Below are 26,283 nucleotides of genomic sequence, written 5' to 3'. Positions count from 1 at the left end.
ATTTTATCTTGTTATATGGGCACAATTGAGTAAATAGTATCACAACAGTTGGTTGGAACCCAAAAATCTTACATAATTTCTCACTGTTTCCGACAGAAATCCAGTGAGACTCTTGTGTTCCAAACCTTGATCTTAGTCCCATAAAAAATTGATTGCAAAGTATGAACCAATAAAACGGCCATATCGTCTCATTTTCTTCCTAGCGTCCAAATGGCAATCCATTGGTTTATAGTTGCACGGTTTCAGGTTTAACAAATAGCTCAACAAGTTCCGAGTCAGAAGAATCTAGAAAATTCTGAGTTCTTCTTGTTATATAAGGTGAAAATAGCTGTACAGTTAGAGGTAAGAGGTTTGCACTCGACATTAGATAAAGATCAAGATATCACAATACTACGTTGCTAATCTTCTAACTGCTCCACTCAGGACATTTCACATACCACCTATATATGATAAAAAACTAAAAAAAAAAGATTTCCGCGACAACATGCATGTCCAGTCCTAGTGAACCCTAGCAAACTGAGCATCGGACCAATCACCACAGTATTGACTACCGAGTAGTGTACAAACACATGAGAGCTATCCGTTGCGTGAACGTCGAGTAACATTTGCACCGCGAGGGATCCGGGTCCGGCGACAGACGACGGTGCAAGGTGCCAGTCATTCGTGCCCGTGGGGCCGTGGAGCAGAGTGCTCTCAATCATTTTTCTTTATTTCGTTTTCTTTCTAATTCTCTCTTCCGTTCCTATTTTTTTTATTTTCATCCATCTCCAACAGCTTTTCTTTGAGAGAAATTATAAAAAAAAATAAAAAATAATCCCATCTTAAAGAGAATAATCTTAAAAATCTCTTCGTGATGAGAACTGTGAAGGAAAACCGTTAGAGTGTTAAAAAAATAAAAATCCTATCGTGAAGAGATTCTAGTCCCTGAACTGAAACCGTTGAAGATAGTCTTAAAAAACTTTAGCACGAAGTAGCATTCAGATTCCTGGGGCTCTGCAAATGGGCGTATAATTGAGCCCGGGACTAGAGGCGTAGAGAAGCTCAGCGCAGAGATTCCAGATTCCAATTCCGCCCCCCTCCGTCGCGTCGGACCACCAAGATTTGCTCCTCCCGATGCGGGCAGAGCATATCATAATGGAACGAGAAAAAGGAGCGCCCGGCAAATGGAGAGTAGTAACACATGAAGATGGTGCGTAAGCATGCACTAAGCACCACCATGGTGGTCTAGGAATGGGATCCCCTGACGTTACGTCAGAGAGCAGTCCAATCAATTTTAGACGTCCGATCTGGAACCGACAGATCAGATGGTCTGCTACAGTACCACGGTAAACAGTAAAAGGTATACAGTAACATGTGAACAGTAGCTAAAATACTGTTTGGTACTGTAGCTACGTCAGAGAACTGTAGCGCCAGACACAAATTACTGTGCTCCTCTGACGTAAAACGAGCTACGTCAGAGGAACCTTTTCCGGTGGTCTATGCCTCTGAAGTATCAGCACGGGCGTTTGGACAAGGAAGTGAAAACTTTTTGGTGTAGTTCAAATTTTAACTAATACATCATAAGGATTTGGATGCCAAATAAAACATAGGTCTGTTCCGACCACTTATGTCCCTGTTATCAGATTCTACCAGAGGTTCCTACTTCCTACACAGTGTGCAGGCTAAAACGTATCCCTTCTGGGAAGAAAATTCTATAACACCCGATCTCACAGAAAAACCTTCTCATGTGTATGCTACGTGTCCCGCTCTTTCCTCTCAATTACACGTATCAGTCGTTGAATTAGAGAAGAATGGTATGAATTAAGATCTTATAGGGATCTTTCAGTGAATGGTCTCGTAGAATTTCCCTCCTCCCTCCCCCACCATAAAAAAAAAGGCGACCACTTCGCTCCCTTTTTCCAAAACGAAGGGAATGCAGATGAATCTATGGCTAGATTTGGTAGAAAGAGCTTAGATCAGCCTAAGTAGGTATCTAATCCCGCACTCAGCGAAAAAGCTCACGTTTTTGGCGTAGTTGACACTTGACGTGCCCACTGCCACTGCCACTGGGGATCTGATCGATGCGCAAGCAGTAAACAAATGCGCTTCATAACCGACCACCGTAGTTTATTAGCGGCAGAATTATTGGGCTGGGCAGGTGTAGTTTCCCGGCAGGAGGCCGTCGGTAGTTTACTCCCACTACGATCAGAATACTCTCCTCCCCTTTTTGTGTGTGCGTGCCTGTTGTGCCGAACAGCACGAATCCCTTTCTCTTGCTTGATCAGCAGCAGACAACAACAACAGCTACTACTGCAAAAGTAATTCTCCGAGAACATGCAAGGATTGCAGGGCGTTCGTGACATACCTTATGTGAAACGCCAAGTTGTTGCGCCCAATTATCGCTGTTGCCCAGTGATGCAAAGTTGCACACTGCACAAAGCCAAAGAAGGAGCAAACGGGTCAAGATCAGCTGCCTCAGCAACTCCCTGGCAGTCAGATGGCAACCGAGCACCAACTGAACTGACCGCCGCAACGACGTCATGGGTGAGACGAGACGAGACGAGATGCCGTGCCGGGGCATCGGTCGTTATCGCCGAACAGGCCGGGCGGCAGTCAGTGGCGTCCAGTGGTTCCTATGTCATTCGGCAGTGGACCGGTCAGTCCTGCAATAAACGAGAGCATCTGCGTTGCTTCTCCGGTGCTAGTGGTGACTCCAACGCTGCATCAAAGGCCGTTCGAATCAACAGGGTCGTTCAGGCAGCAGGTAGCCATCACCGTAGTAGGGGGGCCGACCTCTACAACTGCAACCATTACAATACGTATCTGTGCCTTTGAATCAACGAGACGCGTACAGATTCTCTTCATCTGCAGATGAATACATCTTTCCAGGAAACGGATAGAGCCGAGCATGCCTGTAAGTTGTAAAACCTAATTGTGTCACATACGCTGACTGTTTGTGCAAAGGAAAATGGAAGAGGGACCATCCAATTATTTTATGCACAAGTTGAAACTGAGGATGCTGCACATGCATGCGAGAGGAGTGAAGATGGATGGCTCAATAATGAGCACATGCCACGAGGTTGAATTGGGAACACTAGGGGAGAAAAAAACAGTTGCTTGTGATGTGCATGCAGGTGCAGCAATACTGGCTGGCTGAGCGCTGTGAGTAGCAACGCATCTACCAGTTTAGAGTACAATTCTTTTACTACTCTTGACAATTTTTGCCAGTAAGAGAGTTGACATACTGTAATTCTACGATGCCCCCCCCCCCATGCATGTGATACAGATCTAGGGTCTAATGGTAAGACGGATACAAGAGGACTATTATACAAGTGGATACAAGAGGACTATTATACAAGGGGATACAAGAGGACTATTATACAAGGGTACAAATCCATGGTAACATGTCCTGGACATAGTTATCAGCGGCCAACAGTCTACCAGTGATTTTATAAAACTATATTGCGTTCAAATTTGAAGGATTTCAATGATCATATCAAGGTACTAGTATCTTGCAGCTTCGTCTCTGTGCGGTTAACTGAAAGGTGTTTCCCGTTGGTTGCCAGAGCCCATTAATAAGCTTATCAACTCCAGTGGTTAGTGGCCCCTTCAATTGATGGATATGTCATAGATGGTTCATTTCATGCAAGTATCTAAAGTAAAATCATGACTGGACCACAGATCATATCATGGTGCCCTTTCCCAGGTCTGTGAATGCATAAGGAAGTAATGTTCACTCGCCTGGTTTTACTTGATATTATGTATCTTAATATCATGTATAGTAGGTACTTTAAAATTTATCATCTATAATACTATTATAGTATAATTTAATATTATTACAGCATCTTCTATTTTTCTATCTTCAGCAGCTATCATATTTCTTACATTCTATTCTTCTTCTTCTCTTTTTGAAACCAAAGCCATACTCTATAAACAGTGTTGAGGGATGCTATAGTAGTCCACAAATTTAGAGTACACTGGAAAAAGTGTGTGGCATTGCCGCACTTCCTTTTATTTTTTTTTTTCTCTTTGTTGGGGCTCATGGTTAAACCCGTTAGTGAGAAATTGGATCAATGAAATATATCACTGAGAATAGCGATGCCTCAACTGGTATGATCCTTAACACTTGGTATTACTATCATATTGTTACTTACAACGTCAATTATTACACACAGTGGTACAAAATTCAAAATTTATATCATTGCTAGAGGTGTAAGGAATCTAACCTCCGGCCATTGTATATTGCATTGTCTAGTTATTTTTTCTTACAGGAAAACTTTTATGTGGGTCCAAATTTTACATCATTATGTATGTCGTGGTTAGACCACCATGTTCTAATCTCATTGAAGAACCATCATTATATGATAAATAACGTGTGAGATAAATATATGATGTATAAATAGTAACTAAGATACATGATCTATATAATATTATATATAAAAGGTTTGGTACAAATGTTACATAGAAAAAGTACACCACTGTAGTATGTTCAATTCTTTGTACATTTGCATTTATTAAACCATAGAAAAGGACATTTGTTGTAAGTATTGTTAGTAATTGGTTCAATGGTGTGAAATTGTACATATCAATTGTCAACTCGTTCTGTTATATAGACACCAATGTATTATTTCAAAAGGTTACAATAATTAATCACATCTAGTAATCTGAAGTGAATACTCTGAAGTTTAGCATGTCTGCAGTGAATCATATGCGTATACACTATTATTTATTGTATTATAAATTATATAGAAACTGAGTTAGGTATTTTAGTTGGTGGCCATAGTGGTTTCATAAATTTTATTATAATTTTTCGTGTAATTGAAACCCGCACTTAGCGTATAAGATAGCACACTGTTACTATGTCGTTGTGTTGCAATTCCTTAACACATTTGCATGAGGATTGGTCAAGTCAGCTTATTTTGCATTATACCAGTATGTGGTGTAGTGTCTAAGGTAGGAGAGCAATAGAATTTGTTTGGAACATCTAATTAGATTTGATTATTTTCGAAAAAAAAGATGTAATGATGTGGGTTAGGTTCCGTCCCCCTCCTTCCGGCCCACTAACATTGCATCTGACCCACCGCCATATGCTGTTTTAGAGGTGTCGGCGGCTACTAGGGTTTCAGATGCCATCGAGGAGCACCGACAGATACACATTAGATTTTAATATGTATAGATTTGGTTACGGTTCATGCCAGTCATGTAGGTCCAGTCCGTTCATTGTCATGTGGTTTAAGCAAGTGTGAAGAATGCTTTAGTTCATTTAAGACATCTTTTGTAACAATATTGTTATTTTGTGGTTCACAAACAACGTTGTTACAAAATTTCATTTAAATATTCAGCTTATGTAGGTGCAACATGCCAACTAATATTTTTCTTGTTCAGGGTACACATAGAGAAGGCCTAAAAAATGGTTTCACATTTTATGATTTTTATTTATTTTTATAGGAATTAAACAAGTTTAAAAGGCTTAAACAAGATTATCTAGGAAATAGTGCTTAACAAGTGTTTCATGTGTGAAATGCATTTTTCCTGTACAGAGCATGATAAAAGAGGACTAAAACAATAGGATTCACTAATTTTAGACATCCCTTTATTTAATTATGTATTTATCAAGATGTAAAACATTCATTTAATCATAAGAAAACAATAACTATTTCATGCATGTACATAATTGTAACATCTAAATAACAGTATTAGAAATCTAACAAAATTAGTTCCACATTTTTCTGAGCTATATATAATTTTCTATGCATTTTATATCATTTCAACCTATTTATCAATACAACATTAAATCCCTCCGGCATTTTTTGGTTTTTCCTAAACAAATTTAGCCCAAAATATTTTTTACACCTGGATCTACATAGCCATTCTCTGGATCTATGGGGTCTGACTCACCGGACTTGGTCAAAATTTTGACTTCAGTCAAAATTGAACCTGAGGGGGGCGTTGACCAGTGATTGACTGGCTCGCCGGCGATGATTGGTGGTGTGGCTCAGCCAAGGAAGAGTACTAGGAGAATCATCATGGCGTGAGGAACTGATTTGAGGCCTCGGTCGTGCCATGCAGCGAGGGAGTATGGCTAGAGGCGAGCCATGGCAAGCGGCAGCACGAGGAAGTGAGGGGAAAGGGGAAGGGCACACAAGGCTCAGAGCTCACCCTGGGCTCGGAGTGGAGGGGATACGTTAGCGACGGGAGATCGACGATGGGGTCAGTGGAGGTTGAGCTCGGCGACGGGGAATAAGCAGCGTGGCTCTAGTCTCGGGTGAAGGAGGCGGCAACGTCTCAGGGAGTCGATGGAGGAGCTCACAGCATGGCATCTTGAAGCTCTAGGGCGATAGAGGGAGGTCGGGCGTGTCGGGCGACGGTGCTGAGAGGCGAAAAGGAAATGGGAGCGGGAGGTGGGCAACAGAGATGACACTTCCTGAAGCAGCCGTCGAGTTCGCTTGACCGTTCGCGTCTTCGTGATGCCCAACTGTTGTACTACCTCATCATCAGACCGTTCTGTTGCGATCGGACAGTTCTTCTTCATCAGCCAATCAGAGGCCGAGAAACCAGACGTGGTTTAGATATATAAAGATTCCCTCCTGGCCATATCGCTGATATGACTCTTGTTGGAGCCATTTGCCTATCCAATCTGGTTGGTATCTAGTGCTACACTACCACTATATCCCGGTATGGCTCCTCTTGGAGCTGCCCTAAGATCCTAATATAAGTGGAATATCGCTTTCATTCTCACCTTGCTTTCTATTCATTTTGGCTATTGCTTTCGTTTCTTTTCTTTTTGTCATTATCCCTTGTCATTGACTGTAATTCTACAAGCCTCATGAACTTCAATTCTCGAAACAGAAAGTGTGTACTTCCTATTCTTAGGGCAAACGAGTGGCAATTGTTGTCAGTAAATCCAACTCAACAGTAATTCGACTTCACTATTTTCACGGATGAAACCATAACTAGACAGCAGTATCTATTCCACATTACCATCAGTTCTGTTAGATTTAGGGTATGATTCAGCCAAGCTAATCAGTTAAGGCGTGACAAATTACAGTACCGAAATATTACCTAGCCCATGCAAACCTGTGGAGAAACCAGTCAGGAGAAGTTCCGCCACAGTACTTAATTCTCACTACCATTAGACTCACGACATGAACCATACAGAAACGAATTAAAGAAGCTCTATTCCACATGTTTTTCATTACAGTTCTCATAGGGTTCTGAAATCGTACATAGAAGCGTGGATGATTTATACTCTCAGAGTACAGTTAGCAGGTTTTTAAGTTCTGGAAAAATAAAAGTGACTTATTTAGATCAAATGCACATATCCTTTTGCATTGTGAGTTTTGACAATTGAACTTTACTTCTGGTGAACATTGAACTTTTACTTTTGGTGAACTACCACGGCTACATTTTTTACCACAAGCTACTTCACCTCACAGTTCAGAATTCCACACTCTGGTTAAACTTATGTACTACATGTTAAAGTGCAAAACCAACCAAAAAAAGTACATCTAGTCTGAAGAGCTTACCAAGTTACTATGCGACGATTTAATAAAGAAATGGGCCAAGCGTATGGCTGCTCAAAGGCCCCCTCAAATTTAGCCTTGAAGTTGGTTGACGTAGTCCACAAACTGTCCAAATCCATGCTGCAGGTTTACCTGTAAGATTGTGAAAAAATGGTGTACAGTTAGTTTAAAATTTAAATGTGCCTATCTTATACATAAGTAACTTCTACAAAAATGCAAAGGGTGGCATCATATATCTTAATTCCTTCTTTATTCTAAAAAAAAATCTTCATCACGTGAATGACAGGAATGCAAAATTGCAGCTATAGTAGGCAATTTTTAGCAGTTGCACACCAGAAAGAAATGCTTAGTGCAAGGAATGATGACCTTCCAAAATAGAACATATTGAGGGAAAAATTAAAATAATAATGACTTTCAGCAGTGAACACAGCTTGATGCTGACTTGTTCAGGACCGACAACGAAATCCGCTGAAATTCTCCCAAGCCCAAGCACTTATTTCACCACTGAAATATAAGTCCCCCTGAATGCCAATAACAACCATAGTTGATGTGTAACTTTCAGTAAGAAAGGAAAGATAGGAGAGTGTGCTGCCAGTAGTTGATTTCTCATGAGAATGATAGTAACCATTGCATGAACTATGAACAGTGTCCAGGATCTGGGTTCTCATGGAATTGCTCGCATCTGAGGTCCTTATGGAGTTACTAGATAAACGTATTAAAATGACATATAAAAGTTCTGATTTTGTCAAGTCCCCCAGTCAACTGAACTTAAGGTTTACAACTAACCATTATCTTGTATTCACAGCAACAAACTGGCAAAAATCCAGTGGATGCTGGTGGCTAATATATCCAGGATGGTCATTTTCCTACCTTCAATATCAATTTGCCAATGCATCAAAGCATAATGCTAAGAAGCTTGAGCCTCTTTTCCCAAAAGTATGATGAGGAAATAAAGTAGCACCAAAATTGTTGCCTTGACTACAGAAGATTAGGCAGCACAAAGGCTGAGAATACTGAAGCAAGAGGTGACGCCAGACCTCTGTTGATTAATAAGATGGCTTCAGTCTGCAGATAAGGTATGATCCATGGAAGATTGCTGTTGATGACACTTCCATGGCAACAGATATAGTAAGCCAGAGGTAACCGATCTTTTATCTGCAAATTTGTATGCACTAATACATCCTGACTATTTTCTTTCACTGAGACGCTGTCCACTGTTAGGTCTAGAACATAAGCATGCAAATCAGTTGAGAGTTGTGATACATGCACAACGTGGCTACTGAAAGTATGGGAAGAACTCAAGGTTCAAACATATTTCCAGAGAGTAGCCACCACCAAGCTACAAGATGCCTGCGTCATCAGAAATAGATTGTTGAAAATCTCGTTGCTCTGAAGCCTTCTAAGTGAACTGAGATGTAGGAGTCCATTTCGTTGTGCTGAGAAATTTTATCGTCACGAAGAAGTGTGATTCCAAGAGAATGAGGTAAGTGCTCAATTATGTCATTCAGTGTGACTGCTATACTGATATACGTGACAAGGTTGGACCAATCATCCTCCCTGTTCATAGTTTCCGTCTGTAAAATTAGGACGAACAAAGCAATACAAACTGATACAGGGAAATAGTAGGATCAGATCGAAGGAAATGAAGTTATGAAGTTAGTGTACTAATGTTGATAGGTGATCGAAAGAGTAAATAAAATATGGGGAACAATATAAAGTTTTTAACACATTACAATGCCCCAATACATTGTCTTTCAATTTTCCAATAGTAACTGGGTACAAAACATTTAACATTTATCACAGAGATTCAAATGTATAACCAAATCAATGATAAGGTTATGTTGAACCGCCATCACTTTGAAACATTTTCAATCCATATCCAACAGGGAATAACGGGTCATAGTTAGCATCTCCAGCATTTATAGGCAATTGATCCACAGACCTATACCATGTCACAGGCAATGTGCCAACAAAATCATGATCTCCAAAGAGGCAATCAGTAATTCCCATGCCCTCACTTCCAGGTAGCCAGGCAGCAACTAGAGCATCTATCTTCGATAGAACTTGTGACTCAATAACCAAGGGTCTTCCAGATATAACAATCACTACGGTAGGAATTTTACTTGCAAGACGGGTGATAACGTCAGAGCCATTAAATGGAATACTAAGGTCAGTTCTATCTCCCGTGCATTCAGCATATGGAACCTCTCCAACCACAACAACTGCATAGGAAAACTCCCCAGTTTCAATCATAGCTTCTGTTGGGCATTCCTCAAACACAACTTCAGTTTGCGCTCCCACTGATTCTTGTATGGCCTCCAATATGCTTGTACCTGTTAGCTTAGATATTATAATTAGCTGCTTTTTAAGAAATAGCAGACTTCTTTTTGAGAAAAAAATCCAAGTCGAAATATTGAGAGAAGAAATGAAATGGGTGCAAATCCCTCCAAGGGCAGTTCACTACACAATACTTGAATGATCGACTACAAACTTATTGAGCATTTCGAAGCAACAGCTTACCATTTCTTTGCATCATGAAAGTTGAAAATGATACTCCCTCCAGTCATAAATACATGTCGTTTTGTAAAAGGTTCGGTCAAACTTTTAAAACTTTGACTAACAATAGCTTTCAAAATATTTAGTTTGGAAACCTTAAAATCATGTGTAGATTTGTCTTGAAAAATGTTTTCATAATATCACAAATTGAATGAATTTTATAAATATATTCTAATAGAAAATAGTAGTCAAAGGTATGCATTAGAGATTGTCTTATCCAAAACAACATGTATTTATGACCGGAGGGAGTATATGAATTATCAATAACTATTAACTTAACAGCTAGAATTTCCAGCGAGAAACAGTTTCTCAGGATCAAAACCTCTGCACTTCAAATAATGACCATTTCTTTAGGAAAGAGGACAGTAAATCCAGTTTGGACAAGTGACAACAATATGTAGCCTTTTGCACTATCTAAAGTACCAAGCACCTCTATACTAGAGAATGGCACCCATATCTTCTGGACCGCATAACTGGTTGATAGTGCAAAAAATGTATGAAGTAAAGTACACAAAAGGTTATTAATAAAAACCTATTATTTTTGCAAAGTTGAGTTTCTTCTTACCAAGAGTTATTTTCCCACTGTTCCCATGCCATGCTATCGTCCACCCACCACACTGATATCCAATATCATCAGCATGTGTTCCTGCAACCAGTATTCTTTTTACATTTTTGGCCAATGGAAGGAGCGGTTCTGTCTGATTCTTGCTATTTTTTAGAAGTACCAAAGACTTTCGAACAGCCTCACGTGCCAGCAGCCAATGTTCCTGATAAGTTAACGATTTAACATACTGTATATGGTTGGTGATATCAATTTTGAGACAATTCAAACAGAATAATAAGAAGTATTGACGGAAACAACACAAAGTAGATATACAGACATGCATGCTACCTTACAACCAACTATGTCCAGCAGAGATGGGTCTGAAAATGGATGCTCAAACACTCCAGAAATGAACTTGACCCTCAAAATCCGCTTGACAGCGTCATCAATCCGAGACATCGGTATCTCCCCTGTCTCCACCAAGAACACAATATCCTCCAAAAACTTCTCAAATCTGTGAGGTATCATAATCTGTAGATTACTCAGCGAAGGCAAAAGGAACCGATAGGTGCAGAATGTATTTTATGTGAACACTCAATAACCATATACCATGTCCATTCCCGCATTAACTGATTGTGCAATGCAATAGCGATAATCGGACCCTCGAGGTTCTCGAGGCTCACAGAGCCTGTCAATGCCCTCCCAATCTGAAATCACAAAACCCTGAAACAAGAGGTTACAAACGTCAAATTCATAGCCACAACCTAAGCTTAAATCAATATCCCAAACGATTGCCATAGGCTCTGCTACCTTGAAGCCTAACTGGTTCTTCAGAACATCCGTCAGCAAATAGCGGCTTGAATGCAATGGCTCCCCATTCCATTTAGAGTAGGATACCATTATCGTTGCAACCCCTTGAGCAATACAATCAGGGTAAGGTGCCATATGGACCCCTTCTAAATCTTCGTACGAGCAAATGGCATTCCCCTCATTGATACCCTTGTCCGTGCCACCATCCCCTACGAAATGCTTGGCACATGCGAGAACATTCTCCCTGCACACCGCATAAACACATTTCAGCAAACAGGTCGTGGGCATACGAAACACACACTAAACCTTACCACTGAAGTACCTAACAGACGCGAGGAACGGGTAACCGTAAGGGTGGTCTGCCGGAGGCTGCCCCTGCAGGCCGGTGACGGAGGTGGTCAGCGAGCGAACGATCTCTGGGTCCTCGCTGTAGCTCTCGTAGCATCTCCCCCACCTCGGATCCCGACAGACCTATTACACACCAGACTAAACGCGCATCAAGGAGATCCCGCACAAACAGTACCAGTTAATCATGACGGTTTTGAATTTTACTCACGGCGACGCAGGGCGCGAAGGTCCAGTGGATTCCGGTGGCGCGGACCTCTAGCGCCGTCACCTCGCCGATCTTACGCACGAGCCCCGCGTCCCTGTGAGGTCAACGCATACGATTGCTATAACTGACCGAAACATCGCCAAGGGCTAGTACGGCGAGACGGCCAAACCGGGTGCGGCATCACATGACATGATTAGATCGGTACCTGGAGGCGCCGAGGCCAACGTTGTGAGGGAAAATGGTGGCGCCGTAGACGTTGTTGTGGCCGTGGACGGCGTCGGTGCCGTAGATGATGGGGACGCCGAGGCGGGAGGACAAGGCGTGGCGCTGCATGTCGTCGACCATGCGGGCCCACTCAGCGGGGGATGCGCGGTCGCGCGGCGTGCTGCCGCCGGCGTTGAGGACGGATCCGGCGCCGAGCTCCGCGAGGGCGCGGGGCGACGCGACGGTGCGCTCGATCTGGGCCATCTGAGCCGCCTTCTCCCTCAGCGTCATGCGGCCCAGCAGGTCCCGCACCCGCTCCTCCACCGGCGCCGACGCGTCCCTGTACAGCGCTGCCGCCGCCATCATGCGGGCGAGCAGAAGGGAGCGGAGAGGATTGGGATCGGGCTCACGAAATCACGAGAGAAACGGGGCGAGGAGCGGGTGGGATTTTTTCTATGACGCTTGGCTCGCGCCACCTGGCGATTACCGTTTGAAAGAACTAGTCAGCATCTCGGACCCACCCGGTCGCCATTTCGCGACACTTGGCAGATGATCTTAGATCGGACGGCAGTGGAGTGAACTGGGATGATGCGATTCAAACTGACATGCGTTACGTGGTTGCGCAGTTCTTTCATCCAATCATCCTGTGATCCCCCGTCTTTTGGTCTTGATAAAAACTTCGTCGCGTTCTTATGCTCCAACGGTACAAATCAGGGAGACGCAAGCACAGACTAGTGCAGTGGCGAAGCTTAAAGAAGATTACAGGAGGAGTCAAGTTAAGAAAAAAATTGCAGGTGGAACTCAGCTTAGAAAAAATTGCAGGAAGAGCATTGTTCCTAGGTAGGAGAGCCGGAGGATAGGGAGACCACGGTACACTTTGGCCTTAAGATGCTCTGCCCGTGGAGACTAGTGTACATATGTCTAGAATTACATGGTAGTAGGTGAAAAAGTACGTTTATTGAGCATGTATAATGGGTGCTTAGAGGGATGCTTATGGAGTTTTTTTTTTCAACTGCATTGATACAGGTGTTTAGGTAGAGGACAATATGTTTACTTAAGTATTGATGCTTATATTAGTTCTAATAAAATAATAACTATGTTTAAGCATTGTAGTTTTTGTTTGTATTAGAAATTACAAAATTTATATAAGTGCTTAAGACTCTTTTCTAAAACATCTAGCTATAAATAACTAGCATCTTCATATCCTTACAGTACATCTCAGATACCACTAGCTTCTTTCCGTACTAGCACCTATCTTTCTTAAGATTAAATCACAACTAAAGGGGAAAAAATAATTTTTTGAATCACTAAGATGAAAGGGGAAAATAAACTAAAAAAGAACAACTTATATTTAATTGGTGGTGCTATATTATAACTGACTATATATTATGTTTGCACAACCAAAAACTATATCATTAATTATACACATTCTAATTGTACAATAATTATAATAACACTTTTAACCATATAAATTAGAATTATATAGTGAAATAGTAGCCATCTAATCAGGTCTAGCTTTACAATTACGTGGGCTAATCAGTTAGTTCCTTTAAATCTCAATCAAATAAGTTTGGAAGGTTTTTTTTTTTGGCACGGTTCAAGTCTATATGCAATGTACTTTTCAATAACATATTAGACCACAATACCACATAGATCAGTGGTTGTAGAGATCTATGAATGAACGACAATAGCTGTGAAGTGGGGATTACGTACCACTGCACTTCATAATTTAGACCGACAAATGCCATTAGTCACAATACTTCTGCACTGGCAACCATATGACATGTGTCCCAGTAAAGGTGGCTAACTAGGCCAGGTCTAACGGGTTAGTCTGAGGCATGAGAAAAATAGCCTGGTCTAGTCACGACACGGTACGAGAGTAAACGGGTCGGGCTGGCACGGCACGATTAGGCGGGTCGTGCCTAGACCAAAGTCGCAGCACGTCGGGCCTGCACGACACGACCCATTTAAATTTTTCTATGTTTCTAAGGTTTTATATAATTTGTATATTCCTAATACATAAAGAGATGCTTAACAGGGTAATAGAATGGTTGTTTTCTATGAGATCATGAGTTTGATCCCAACATCTGGTAATTTTTAATTTTTTTTTTCGATTTTCACGTGTTAACAGGCTGACAGACAAAAAAAAAACATCATTGATCTACCATGCCTTGCCCTTTTTTAGATTTTCACGTGTTAACAGGCCGAAAGGCAAAAAACCATCATTGGGCATCATCATAATTTACATTTATAATGTTAGTTATAATATTAGTTACCGCAAGAACTAATAAGTTCGGGCATTTTGCAATAACTGGCAATGATCTTCAGTGGTGAGGATAGTGTCTGAAAATCCAGCTTCTTGAGTACCGCAGAAAAAGGAAATATAATAGGCATATCATTTGTTCCCATGAAAGTAAGTCCCAAGGAGCACAATCTTGATGGAAATTTAACATTCCTGTACTTGGTGAGTTCCCCTTGATCATAGAATGTCCCTCCAGCAAATTCTTCCAATGATGTGGCAACTCGGAAGAAACCTCATAAATCTGAAAAATCTCAGTCGCCAATCTTCAAGGAAATCAGCGACTTGCAGTTCTTTGCAAGAAGCTCTAGGTCAACTGGCATCACTGTGAGCTCAGTCATGTGAAAATTCAATGTCGCCAGAACATGATTGCTGATAATATGAGAAATTAATTTAAAATGTGCCTTAATTTACTTATGATAAGTGATTGATATTGATATTTATTTAGTTTGATGATCTTCGGTTTTGCAAGAGCTTTGATGTGATTTGAATTGATTTGAGATTTCATTTGGAGCATATTGATTATGGACTAATTGAAATTGGAGTTAAAGATATGTGTTTGTTTGTCTCATGATGTGCAGTTGATGGATGCAACTTGACAGTCAACGGATGCAACTTGACAGTCAACGGCGGGATGATCAGGGCCAAGCGGAGTGCTTGGTGACGGATGATCAAGGAGGTCGGACGGAGTCAAAGGTGATCCTAGCTGAACATGTAGGGGTCAAGCAAAGCATGGAAGGCGGATAGAAACGGCGTGTTGATAAAATCAAATGAAGGGGATGCTGGTGCAATTGACAAGACGACCTGAGTGATCGAGAGCGGGAGAGACTTGCCGGCGGTCAGGATCGCAAGACCGAGTACACGCATTGATATCAGAGCGCTTGGTTAAGGTGTAAGCAAGTGGGGAGTCACACTTTGAGAAGCGTGCTAGGGTTTCGCTGTTTGGCCTCAAAACCGTGGGAGAACTGGAGGAGTACGTAACACCATTACGAAGTTTGCATCGATACGAAGCTAAGTCGTGATGGCATTGTGACCGTTCAATAAATCGAGAAAAAATAGACCAAAATAACCTTGGTGGTAGGTAAGAGTACTATAAAAGAGGGGTATTTTAGAAAAAAGCTAGGAAACTTAGGGGTCAAATTTTCTAAGCTTATAAATAGAGAGGTAGGGCTACGAAAGAAGATGAATAAGCCATTTTGAGCTCCTTATGCCAGCCATATGAGAGCCTTATGTTAGGGTTTTAGAGCAGATGAAGATAAGTACTTAGCCTATGTATTAAGTAAGAGTTTTGTGAATTTTTTTTTAATATGTCTAAAACAGGACTGATCTCTGCTCCAATAAAATTTATTTTTCTTTTATGTTATTATGCTCACCTCCTTCTAGTTTCCTCTATTGGTTCCCTTACAAATTTGCAAGTTTTTCGGTTTTTGGATTTGATTTTTGTTTTGATTTTTGGCCTAAAATTTCAGCACCTTGTAAGGTCATTCTTCTTATTGTTAGAGGCATAAAATTCGCATACACACGCCTATGTAATGGGGTATTGAATTCCCTTGCCTCTAGATAATCAACTTGGAGAGTTTCGTTACTCGGTGTTCATCTTTTCTTGTTTCTTTGCAAGTTGTAATCTTTTGAGTGCTAAGACACATAGACTGATCTTAAATGTAACTTATGGTTCATATACTATCTGTAGAGTTGTATTATCTCAATTTTTTCTTGTTAAAACTTCTCTCGATTTTTACTTCCGCTTAAATTTTAAGGTGCGTTAGGTGATCCATTAGAAGAAGGCTATCGATTTTCTCTTATTGAGGCGCCTATTCACCCCCCTCTAATCGACAATCTTATTCCTACAATTGGTATAAGAGCTGGTTTGATCACTTGTTGATCTTTACCGACTTTGTGATCCATAGGTGACAATGGAGAGAAGTGGAAATATTTCTTTGTTTGATGGTCGAGATTTTTCGTACTAGAAGGTGTGTATATAGGCTTATCTTCTAAGTCAAGGAAGTGTAATTTAGAAAATATTTGATTCCAATTATGTGATTCCTGCTGCTCGCATGACTCGGATTCAAATCGAACAGTATGAGGCTAGCAACAAGGCCTAAAATATTTTGTTCACAAGTCTCAATCGGAATGAGTTTGACAGGGTTCAGTATTTACGTACTGCCTGAGAGATCTGATCTACTCTGAGTGTCTTTCATAAAAACACTAATTAGATTAAGACTAGATGTCAAAGCACATATAACTAAGAATATAAAATGTTTGTGCAAGACCTCGGAGACGAAGAGTCTTTGGATGCGATGTTTGCTCATTTTGATGGGATCGTTAGCAATCTTCGATCTACTGGTGTTCTGCCCTATTCTGACCATAAGGGAGAGGGATCAAGCTTCTCTATGCTCTTGACTGTCGCATATGTGAAGTGAAGATCTCGAGTATTGAAGATTTACCAAGTTATAAAACATTGACTTATGATGAACTTTTTACCAAGTTCAAGTCTATCGAGATAGCCAAGGCGGTTCAGATAGGTTTTGGAAACCCCCTGCCTTAGAACATGTTGTTGGTTTCCGGATTGAATGGCGGTAATTAGGCTGGAGCTAACTTCTCTTGTGCTACCACTTCATCGAGTGGTTTTGCTTTGTCTTCTTTAGTTTCTATTACAGAGGTATAGGTAGACTCTTTGAATGATGAGAATCTTGCTCTCATTTTGAAGAAGTTCACCCGCTTCTACAACAATCACCGAGACCGAAGAAGAGATAGTTCCTATGCCTGCTTTGAGTGTGGTGATACCACCCAGTTCAAGGCAGACTATCCTAAGCTCAAGAAGAGGAAAGACTACGACCACCATCACAACAAGCACAAGATAAGGAATAAAAAGCCATCCTTCAAGAAGAACCGTAACAATAAGGTCAGGAAGACGACCAAGGTGGCTTCTAGGACGTTCATGGCTGCTCTCAGCGACATAGACACCTTTTCTAACGAGAAGCAGAGCTCGGAAGAAGAGCTACTGGTGAAGGATAAGAAGAAGAAGAACAAAGACTTCACCGACCTCTGCTTCATGGTGGATGAAAATAATAATAGCGATCTTGAACTTGATCCCTCTAAGATACTACCTTCCTACGACCAATTGCTACCCAAATTGATACCTTGAATGATGCTCTCATTAGTCATGATAGATTACTTTAAAAAAACTGTGCATGAGTTGAAGGAACTTAGGCCTAAGTGTAAATCTGTTTCTTCTGAGTTTGCATTGCTTAGGTCTAGCTCGATGATGAGGGGTGTCAGAGTTGTTTGTTGGTTATGACTGAACTTGCCGAGCTTCAGAAGGTGCATGCTTAAGTCGCCAATTGATTTGAGAATGCCAAGAAGAAACTCATTGAGGAGGAGTTTAGATCTACTCTCTTAGATGTATGTAAGAATTGATCTTTGTTTACAAAGGATGTTGAACTGAAAGATAATCATCTTAAATAGCTAGAATTTAGATTTACGAGTGCTAGGTATTCGAAGGATGTGCAACCGAACTGTTTCACCTAACTTCTTGGAGCCTTGCCGGAGCTCAATAGATACGGAGAAGAAGAGGAACATGAAAAACAAGTGAGGAGATGCTTCAAATCACCGAAAAAAAGAACCCATAAACTATTTTGGTAAAAAACACTTTTTACCGGATATAGCAAACTGGTGGTGCCATCTGGTTAATTAACATAACTAATGATAACAGAGATAGACGAAAGTAGTTGTATTAGATCACAACAACTTGGAGTAGCTTTTCGTAGTAAGCTAGCAATATACGGTAACCTACTACTTTAGGCCAACTCCAGCAGAACCTTAAATTTGCAGATTCGAGTGCTACAGTGTCTTACCGGTCACTGTAGCATCTGCAGCAGAATCGGCATCCAGTACTGTAGCATCTCCAGCCAAATCGGTTCCCAGCACAACGTTTTGTGGGTCACTGTAGTAGTACTGTTCATAGAGGCTGACAGCGGGACTGGAGAGAAAAAAAGAGGAGTATGAGGTAGTAAATAGGGTAGCTGTTGGAGATAAAAAAAAAAGATACTGTAATAGTGATAGAGAATATTGTAATAATATTTTTAAAAATAAAAATTTAAAATAACTATTGAAGATGACATTACTAGACTTTCAATACTCTGCAATAGTCAACACAATCCACTTGCTTGCAATCTTCCTCTTACCTGCCAAGCAGTCTGTTAAAGTACTCAAACCAATAAACCACAATCTTATCTGGTGTTCATTCCTAGTGTCATGTGGTGACGTTGCACGGATCCAGACATGACATCTGTGGTGATGCTACAGCCGCGCTGAAAGCTGGTGGACGCATCCGAGCGAGGCGCAAGCCGGAGGCACCTGCAGCGTGCGGCGTGCTGGAGTCGGATCTCGAGAGAATCTTTCCACTCCGCCCTGAACTACTCATCGGGTGCACCTGGACGGCGCGCGTCCCACACCCTTCTGTCCCTTCCATCGGGCCCCGTGAAGGCGGCTGGCGACGACGACGGGTGGGACAGCACGGTGGATGAACCTAGAACGCGGGTTCGGTTCGTGCCGTCGTGCGTCGCTGTCGGCCGAAGAGTTTTTTTTTTATATATTTTTTAATATTAACATTTAAATAAATAGATCCATGATTACTGCTAGAATAGACGTGTGAACAGTATTTTAAATCGAAATCACTGTTTAGAGTCTGTTGCTCAAAAATCCTAAAATTAATTGTATTCTTCTAAAAATCATGTGTAGAATTTAAACTAAAATTTTCAAAAAATACTATTTTTATAATTTTTAATAATTGTTAGGGTATCAAATAAATTTCCAAAAATCTAGAAAAATTCACATATATTCATCTTATGTGATGGACTAATTTCTAAAATTATTTCCAACCTTAGTTTATATGGTAAAATAGTGAGTTTTTTAATACTCTATTTATATGCATTTTTATCATTTTATGTGAATAGAGCACTACAAAGGAACTCAATTTTTGACCGTATAACCTAGGGTTGAAAGTAATTTTAAAAATTAGTTCATCACATAAGATAAATATTAGTGATTTTTTTTCAATTTTTAAAAATTTTATTTGAGACCCAACAATTGTTAAAAGCTATAAAAGTAATCTTTTAAGAATTTTAGTTTAAATTCTACCTATACTTTTTAGTGAATCTAATTAAAATTGGTTACGTATGAATTATAAAACACGTACAATTTTGTTTTAAGATTTTTTAGAGCAACAGAAGACCACAGTTTTGTTTAAAGAAAATGTTAGTGGAAACAGTGATTTTGACAAAACACTGTTCATATGTTTTTAATAATTGTTAGGGTATCAAATAAATTTCCAAAAATCTAGAAAAATTCACAAATATTTATCTTATGTGATGGACTAATTTCTAAAATTATTTCCAACCTTAGTTTATATGGTAAAAAAGTGAGTTGTTTTTAATGCTCTATTTATATGCATTTTTATTATTTCATGTGAATAGAGCACTACAAAGGAACTCAATTTTTCACCGTATAACATAGGGTTGAAAATAATTTTAAAAATTAGTTCATCACATAAGATAAATATTAGTGAATTTTTTCAAATTTTTGGAAATTTTATTTGAGACCCTAACAATTGTTAAAAGCTATAAAAGTAATCTTTTAAGAATTTTAGTTTAAATTCTACCTATACTTTTTAGTGAATCTAATTAAAATTGGTTACATATGAATTATGAAACACGTATAATTTTGTTTTAAGATTTTTTAGAGCAACAGAAGACCACAGTTTTGTTTAAAGAAAATGTGAGTGGAAACAGTGATTTTGACAAAACACTGTTCATATGACAGGTCCTAACCGCTGGATCAGAGCGTGGACACGTCAGACTGCGTACCATGGTACGAGTTATGAGAGGACGGTAGATGTCTATTTTTATAATTTTTCTATAAGAGATCTATTCATTTAAATATTAATGTTAGAAAATATATAAAAAAACTCTCAGCCGAAATCGGGCAAGCAACTTGCGTGTGGTGCGCGGACCCAACATCGTTGCTCTAGTTCATGCTGGTGCGAATGGACTCGTTTTTCTCTACATGCTATCAGGGTGGTAGTGATCATATCTTTAGCGAAAGTTGTTTGCTATACGTGTAACATTGTGCAGATACAAAGGATGAAAACCGTAAAACATATACTAGTATTTCAATTATGCTTTACGAGAAGGAATTGTACGATATGAGATACAGTGTCTTTATCCTAAATTTAAAGTCAAAGCAGCCCTATATCTTAGTATCAACACAGTTCAACTTTTATTAATCACTGCAATCCTATGTGATACAGAGCAGATCCAAATGAGGAAGGAGAACAAAGTTTGGAAAGAAAATCATCGTAGCTTTATCTCCACGAAGTTCTTGGTGGTTTCACGTTCTAACAATAGCAAACAAATATCAATCAGCCTACTGCACATTCAAGCAAAGCAACAAAGGTAAGAGAAAAGAAATAACAAAGGAGTTGAACGGAGAAAACCACGAACATGCTAAGAACCAAGCAAAAGTCACAGAATGCAGTATAGATGAGACAGGCATAGTAGCAATCAAAGAGCAAACAAAATACTCTATGTAAAAACAAAACAGCACTATTGATTAATAAATAAGGAAATAAGTAAAGTTACAAAATACTCTATGTAATACACCAAAACAAACCTTGCTGGGGATTGGGGAACAGATACAGTACCGTAGACGGAATGGTGATTCCTCCAAAATAGCAACAAAGGCACCATAATGTTTGTAAAAGAGCGTATCCAAAAAGTTCAAAGGGCAAGCAGCTATCAAACCCCAAACGGTTCCCTGTCCAAGTTATTAGGTCTTTTCCAAATCTCGTAGCAAATCTTGGTAAATATAAGCTAGTATTTGCATGAACCATGTCCTTGGAGATAATGTTCTCAATCTTGTAATGGCAGGCTTTCAAAAAAAAATCTTGTAATGGCAGAAAAAAATTGGGCCGTACAACTGCTGCAGACATAAATAAATTTGAGGTCTAACAAGAGTTCAAGCACTTTCCATTCAGAAAATCAGAGAAAATATTTGTACAGGCTTCAGAATCTTTATATAGTCCAAACTGTCTGTAGAAAAGAATCTGTACAAATCAGATTTATACAGACGAGTTTTGAACCGTCTGTACAAATAACTCCAATCGAGAGCCGTCTGTACTATAAAATATCACAGATGGCTTAAAGTTTTGAGCCATCTGTAATATACTAATAATACATACGGCTCCACTAACGAGACGTCTATACTATGGTGCAGTACGGACGGCTCGAAATTGCGAGCCATATATGATATCGTAACAGTATAGATGCCTCCTATAACGAGTCATTTGTACTATGATACAGTACAGACAGCTCCTGTTTCGAGCCGTCTGTGATATAGGAGCTGTATGTTGTGATTTATATAGACAGTTGTAGGTATAGAACTGCCTGTACCATATATACAATACTGAATTCATATATTTCTGAATGTAAATAGACATATCAACAACAGATCATACACATAGCAGGTCATTTACATTCAAACTGCATAAACACAGTAGATTGACCATATTGATTCAATGTCACAAAGTCATACACATATCATGTAACAAAGTCATACACATGCCAATATGCCGTACTTCATTGAAATGACTTCATACTTTCTTTTGTCTGATAGAATTATTGAACCAGGAGCTCATACAAAATAATGGAGAGAGAGGGGGGGAGAGAGAGAGAAATCCTCCACAAATTACCAGCTACTAACAAGCCAATTGGTAATGAAGGGCTAGCACAAGGCCATAAGCAAACATAACAGCCATATAGTAACACACACACACACATGACCTTTGAATGAAACAACAGGTAAATAGGACCATCATGTATATTCCAAGTACTGGACAACAAGAATAAAAATTGAATAATGTGCGCTCAGAAACAATGTAACAATTGACCCCAAGACTAACATGATCCTGCTCCTAATTGTCATATCGAATTCATCATCAATTGGGTAATGTTCCTAAATATTTAGCTAGTAAGGAAACCTAGACAAATTTCTTATTGATCAAAGAATCATCATGGGAAGTATTGCAGTATCAAGCCAAAGTGCACATACTCGAAACAGGACTGGAAGGTCACTGTCGAGACCATATCTCATACAAAAATAAATTGCAAAAGGGATAGTAACATCAATTGGATCACCAATTTATCTAGTATGAGATATGTAAAGCTCTCTCTGAAATCCACTGCTGCACTAATCTAGGGTTCAAATTAACTGATTGCACATAGGTGAACAAAACCACCATATGCATCTCAATGTACATGAACAGAACTTAGACACACACTAATTAGCCTCCAGGTGCTATCGATTCAACCAAACAATTAGAGATATCACAGGCCTAAGCTAGAATACTCAAAGAACATGCCCAATTCTCAGCACATATATTCATCATTGAGCAAAATCATAAATGAACCTTTTTGTCCAGATCAACAGAGACGGAGGAAAGGTGAACCTTAAGGGAGGTCACCAGGAGGAGGGCCATCGGGAGGGAGGATGTTGGGAGGGAGGTCTCCAAGAGGGAGGTCGCTAGGATAGAGGTCGCCGGGAGGGAGGATGCCAGGAGGGAGGTCGCCAGGAGGAAGGTTGCTGGGAGGGGGGCCATCGGGATGGAGGTCGCCGGGAGGGAGGACACCAGGAGAGAGGTCACCTGGATGGAGGTCACCGGGAGAGAGGATGTCGTAGGGAGGTCGCCGGGAGAAGGACGCCAGGAGGGAGGAAAGGTGAACCTTGAGGGACGACGCCGAGAGGGAGGTCACCGGGAGGGACGTCAACCAGGATGGACAATGCCATGAGGGAGGTTGCTGAGAAGGGGGCCGTCGGGGAGGAGCATGGGAGAAGGAAGCGGCGAAGTGTTCTCTTCGGTATCTCTGGCTCTGTGGCCTTCGGACGAACTGTCCTTAGAAGAAGAACTCGAAAGTGAAGAGGTAGAGGGCGACTCAGCTCCGGCATCTTCAACATTTTTTTTCTCATTCGGGCTCCTCACCTTCCCTCTCCGCTAGTTCGATAGTAACGAGTGGATCCGAAGGATCTTCCTCCTCGTCGCTGAGTATTAGCGTGGCAAGGTCCACACACGCATAAAAGACAGGCTTTGGCGAGGAGGCGACATGGTCCTGTGTGCCCTTTGGAGGTGCTTGTCTGAGTGGCACAACACGAATGGCCGCTGAGCATTTGGGAGCCTCTTCAATGCCGAAGTAATCAAATGCCACTTCACGAGGTCGCTTCTTTAGGGCATGAGCATTCTTCTTTCTGCCCCCTCATGGCGAAGGGTATTCCATTTTCTACTTCTTTTGGCTTCCCGCAGCAGATGCTCCGTCGGTCCTAGCATTTGGGGAGCGGTCTCCTTTGCCCTGGCCCGATGAGAGCATGGAAACCTTCATCATGTACTTATAGGTGAGACCTTGTAGATCGAAAATCCGGTTTAATCGTTGACCAAGCCCCTGGTCGGTGCAGAGCTGGGCTTCGTCTTGGGTAAATTTCCCAAGAAGAAGCATCGCTCTAGTCTCCACTTCGCTCACCATCAAGCCTGCCCCCAAAGCAAATAATGTAAGGAAAGGACAAAGCCGAAGTGAGGTTAAGAACATGATAAAAAAAATAATACCTGTAAAACCTTGGAAGTCAGGATAGGGACGACAGAGTCCCTCCAGCCCTTTATCACCAAAAGTCAGGATGGTCTAGCCCCGACTGAGGGGTCACACCCCGGACGCCATAAACTCTTCTATGAGATCACGCATGCTTAGGTGCTTCGCGCACCTAGTGAAGGCCTTGAAAGCCTCCCTCTGGGAGACCTTCAGCACTACATCTAGGGCACGGTTCCCCTTCACCTCTTCAGACTTGGACACGAGATACTTCTCTCGGTCCACCTAATGGTAGAACCACCATTGTGTTCAGTCCTTCGGCCATTTGTTTTTATGTGCCACGACTGGTGTGGCTAGGCCGGCATGATAAGTAAAGTTCAAATAGCCATAATGGGATTCGCTTTGCACGCTCAACGTGAAGAGTGGCTTCAGTTGGTGATGGAATTTGTGGGCTGCAGCGAAAGCCCTGGCCGATGCCTTTGCTCCTTCTGAACGCACCACCCAAGTGAAGAGGCTGTGTCGAACAATGGTGTTCGGCGTCAGCTGGTGGAGGTAGATTTCGAGCAGCTTCAGAACCTTCACCACCATCTTATCACAAGGGAAGCGAAGCCTCACTCGGAAGTGGTCCACGAAAACAATGGCTTTGTCATCTTCGGGCTCCGGAGTCTCCTGGCCTTTCGGAGTCTAACCTTCAAAACATCACTAATCAAACCCTCTTTAATTAGTCCAACCAGAACTTCTTCGTCAACTTTAGATATTCCAATCTAATACGTCTTCGGGCGGTTTGTTTTGCCTCTCAGAGCCATGGAGTCTCACTAGGTTTCGGAAAGAGATGTGGGCGTTGGAGTCTTCATACGAGAGCTAGAGCTTCAGCAAATTCAAAAGGTAAAGATTGAGGCGCCGGGTAGAGTATACTTATAGTGGTAAAATGAAAGGCTAACGGCGGGTATAACGAGGCGCGTTGGAAATTGAACCGTTGCCAAAAAAGATGGTTGAGCATGTGGCGAAGGCATTTAGAGCTCTTGAACCCTAACCGTTGTATGGGGGCAAAATGGTAATAAAAAAACTTTTGAACAACCAGAGGGGGCTATCTGCTAAAAGGTAAAATGAGTCCTTAGGGGTCTTCGACAGGCCGAAGGGGCGTTGTTCGGTCATACCATTTTATTCACAGGTTCGACCCATCGAAGGTGGACCTTACCTGTAGGGGGCTACTATTGGGGAATGGTCTCATGTGCCCCTTCGGATGGTGGGTCAAAGACCAATGGTGGTCGTTTACTGACGAATAATGTAGTTGTGTTTCAGGAAGAGCTAGCGAAGCCCTCGGCAGGCCGTCGAACGAAGACCGAAGGTCAACTCACGACACCGAGTTTCATCACAGGCGAAGCCTTTGGCGGGCCTTCGGACAGAGACCGAAGGTCGACTCGGGACACAGCATCAAAGCCAGTCGAATGTGCATTGAAGGCCCCCGTCTGTGATGGACTTCAGGGGGCTTAGGAGAAAGCGCGGTGTCCGCCGAAGCCCGCGTAGTGGTGTAGGGTATAGTTGTAAATGTACTAATGTGTTTGGGATTGTACCAAAGTGCCCCTGAATATGCCGAGAATGTGGCAGCTAGGGGGGCATTGTTGTAAATTATGGTGTGGAGTGGTTGAGTATCTGCAATAAATAGGTCGGCACTGTAACTGAAGGGACACATTGAAAATACTAGATAACTACACATAAACATGTGCTGTGTTACGAAGCCTTCAGCTCTCCCTCTTAGCTGTAGATATCCTCTGTTGTTCAGTGTCTTAGTTTCCAACACTAGTGTTTAGGAATAAACTGGGTGGTGGTGCAGATTGAACGGTATTTATACCCTCGTTAGTACGGACGGGTTGTAAGGTAGAGTCATTTGTACTAATGAGCCATTTATAACCATAATATTAGTATAGACAGTTCTTTATAAATAGCCGTCTGTACTAGTATTACAGACTATTCAAAATAATAATCCGTTTGTACTATTAATTTTCCAAAAACTTGCAAAATTCATATATAATTCATACGAACTCCAAACGAGAAGAAAATTTTATGTAAATTTATGGTTTAATGTGTACTATAAAATGGTGTAGATCTCATTCATGTTACTATAATCCAAAATTTAACATCAACACTAAACATGCTATTAGTCTCGGAAGCTGTTCTTCAGTAAGGTC

General features: G+C 41.1%; 1 protein-coding gene across 3 annotated transcripts; it reads right to left on the bottom strand.

Moving 5' to 3' along the window:
• Positions 1 to 9,192: 9,192 nt before the first annotated feature.
• Positions 9,193 to 12,616, bottom strand: LOC133928985 (uncharacterized). Of its 3 annotated transcripts, XM_062375545.1 has the most exons (9): positions 12,171 to 12,616; positions 11,969 to 12,059; positions 11,735 to 11,883; positions 11,413 to 11,656; positions 11,212 to 11,325; positions 10,951 to 11,133; positions 10,784 to 10,825; positions 10,624 to 10,704; positions 9,692 to 9,835 (listed from the first exon to the last, which is right to left on the bottom strand). In XM_062375545.1, exons 1-8 carry the CDS (start codon positions 12,533 to 12,535, stop codon positions 10,657 to 10,659), a joined length of 1,236 nt encoding a protein of 411 aa, XP_062231529.1. In that variant the 5' UTR covers positions 12,536 to 12,616; the 3' UTR covers positions 9,692 to 9,835; positions 10,624 to 10,656. The 3 variants fall into 3 exon arrangements, with proteins under 3 accessions (XP_062231528.1, XP_062231529.1, XP_062231530.1); XM_062375544.1 differs by having other exon boundaries at positions 9,193 to 9,835; positions 10,624 to 10,825; positions 12,171 to 12,614; XM_062375546.1 differs by lacking the exon at positions 10,784 to 10,825 and having other exon boundaries at positions 12,171 to 12,615.
• Positions 12,617 to 26,283: the final 13,667 nt, after the last annotated feature.

The sequence above is a fragment of the Phragmites australis genome, chromosome 9, assembly GCF_958298935.1.
Source record: "Phragmites australis chromosome 9, lpPhrAust1.1, whole genome shotgun sequence".
Classification (NCBI taxonomy): domain Eukaryota; kingdom Viridiplantae; phylum Streptophyta; class Magnoliopsida; order Poales; family Poaceae; genus Phragmites; species Phragmites australis.
Note: the sequence above shows the minus strand (reverse complement) of the source record. Positions and strands in the feature narration are given on the sequence as shown.

Coding starts and splice junctions, on each gene's coding strand:
- LOC133928985 (XM_062375544.1), bottom strand. CDS start 12,535: ATGATGGCGGCGGCAGCGCTGTACAGGGACGCGTCGGCGCCGGTGGAG. Junction 11,657..11,734: donor CCGTTCCTCGCGTCTGTTAG/GTACTTCAGTGG, acceptor TGCGGTGTGCAG/GGAGAATGTTCTCGCATGTG. Junction 11,134..11,211: donor TTAATGCGGGAATGGACATG/GTATATGGTTAT, acceptor AGTAATCTACAG/ATTATGATACCTCACAGATT.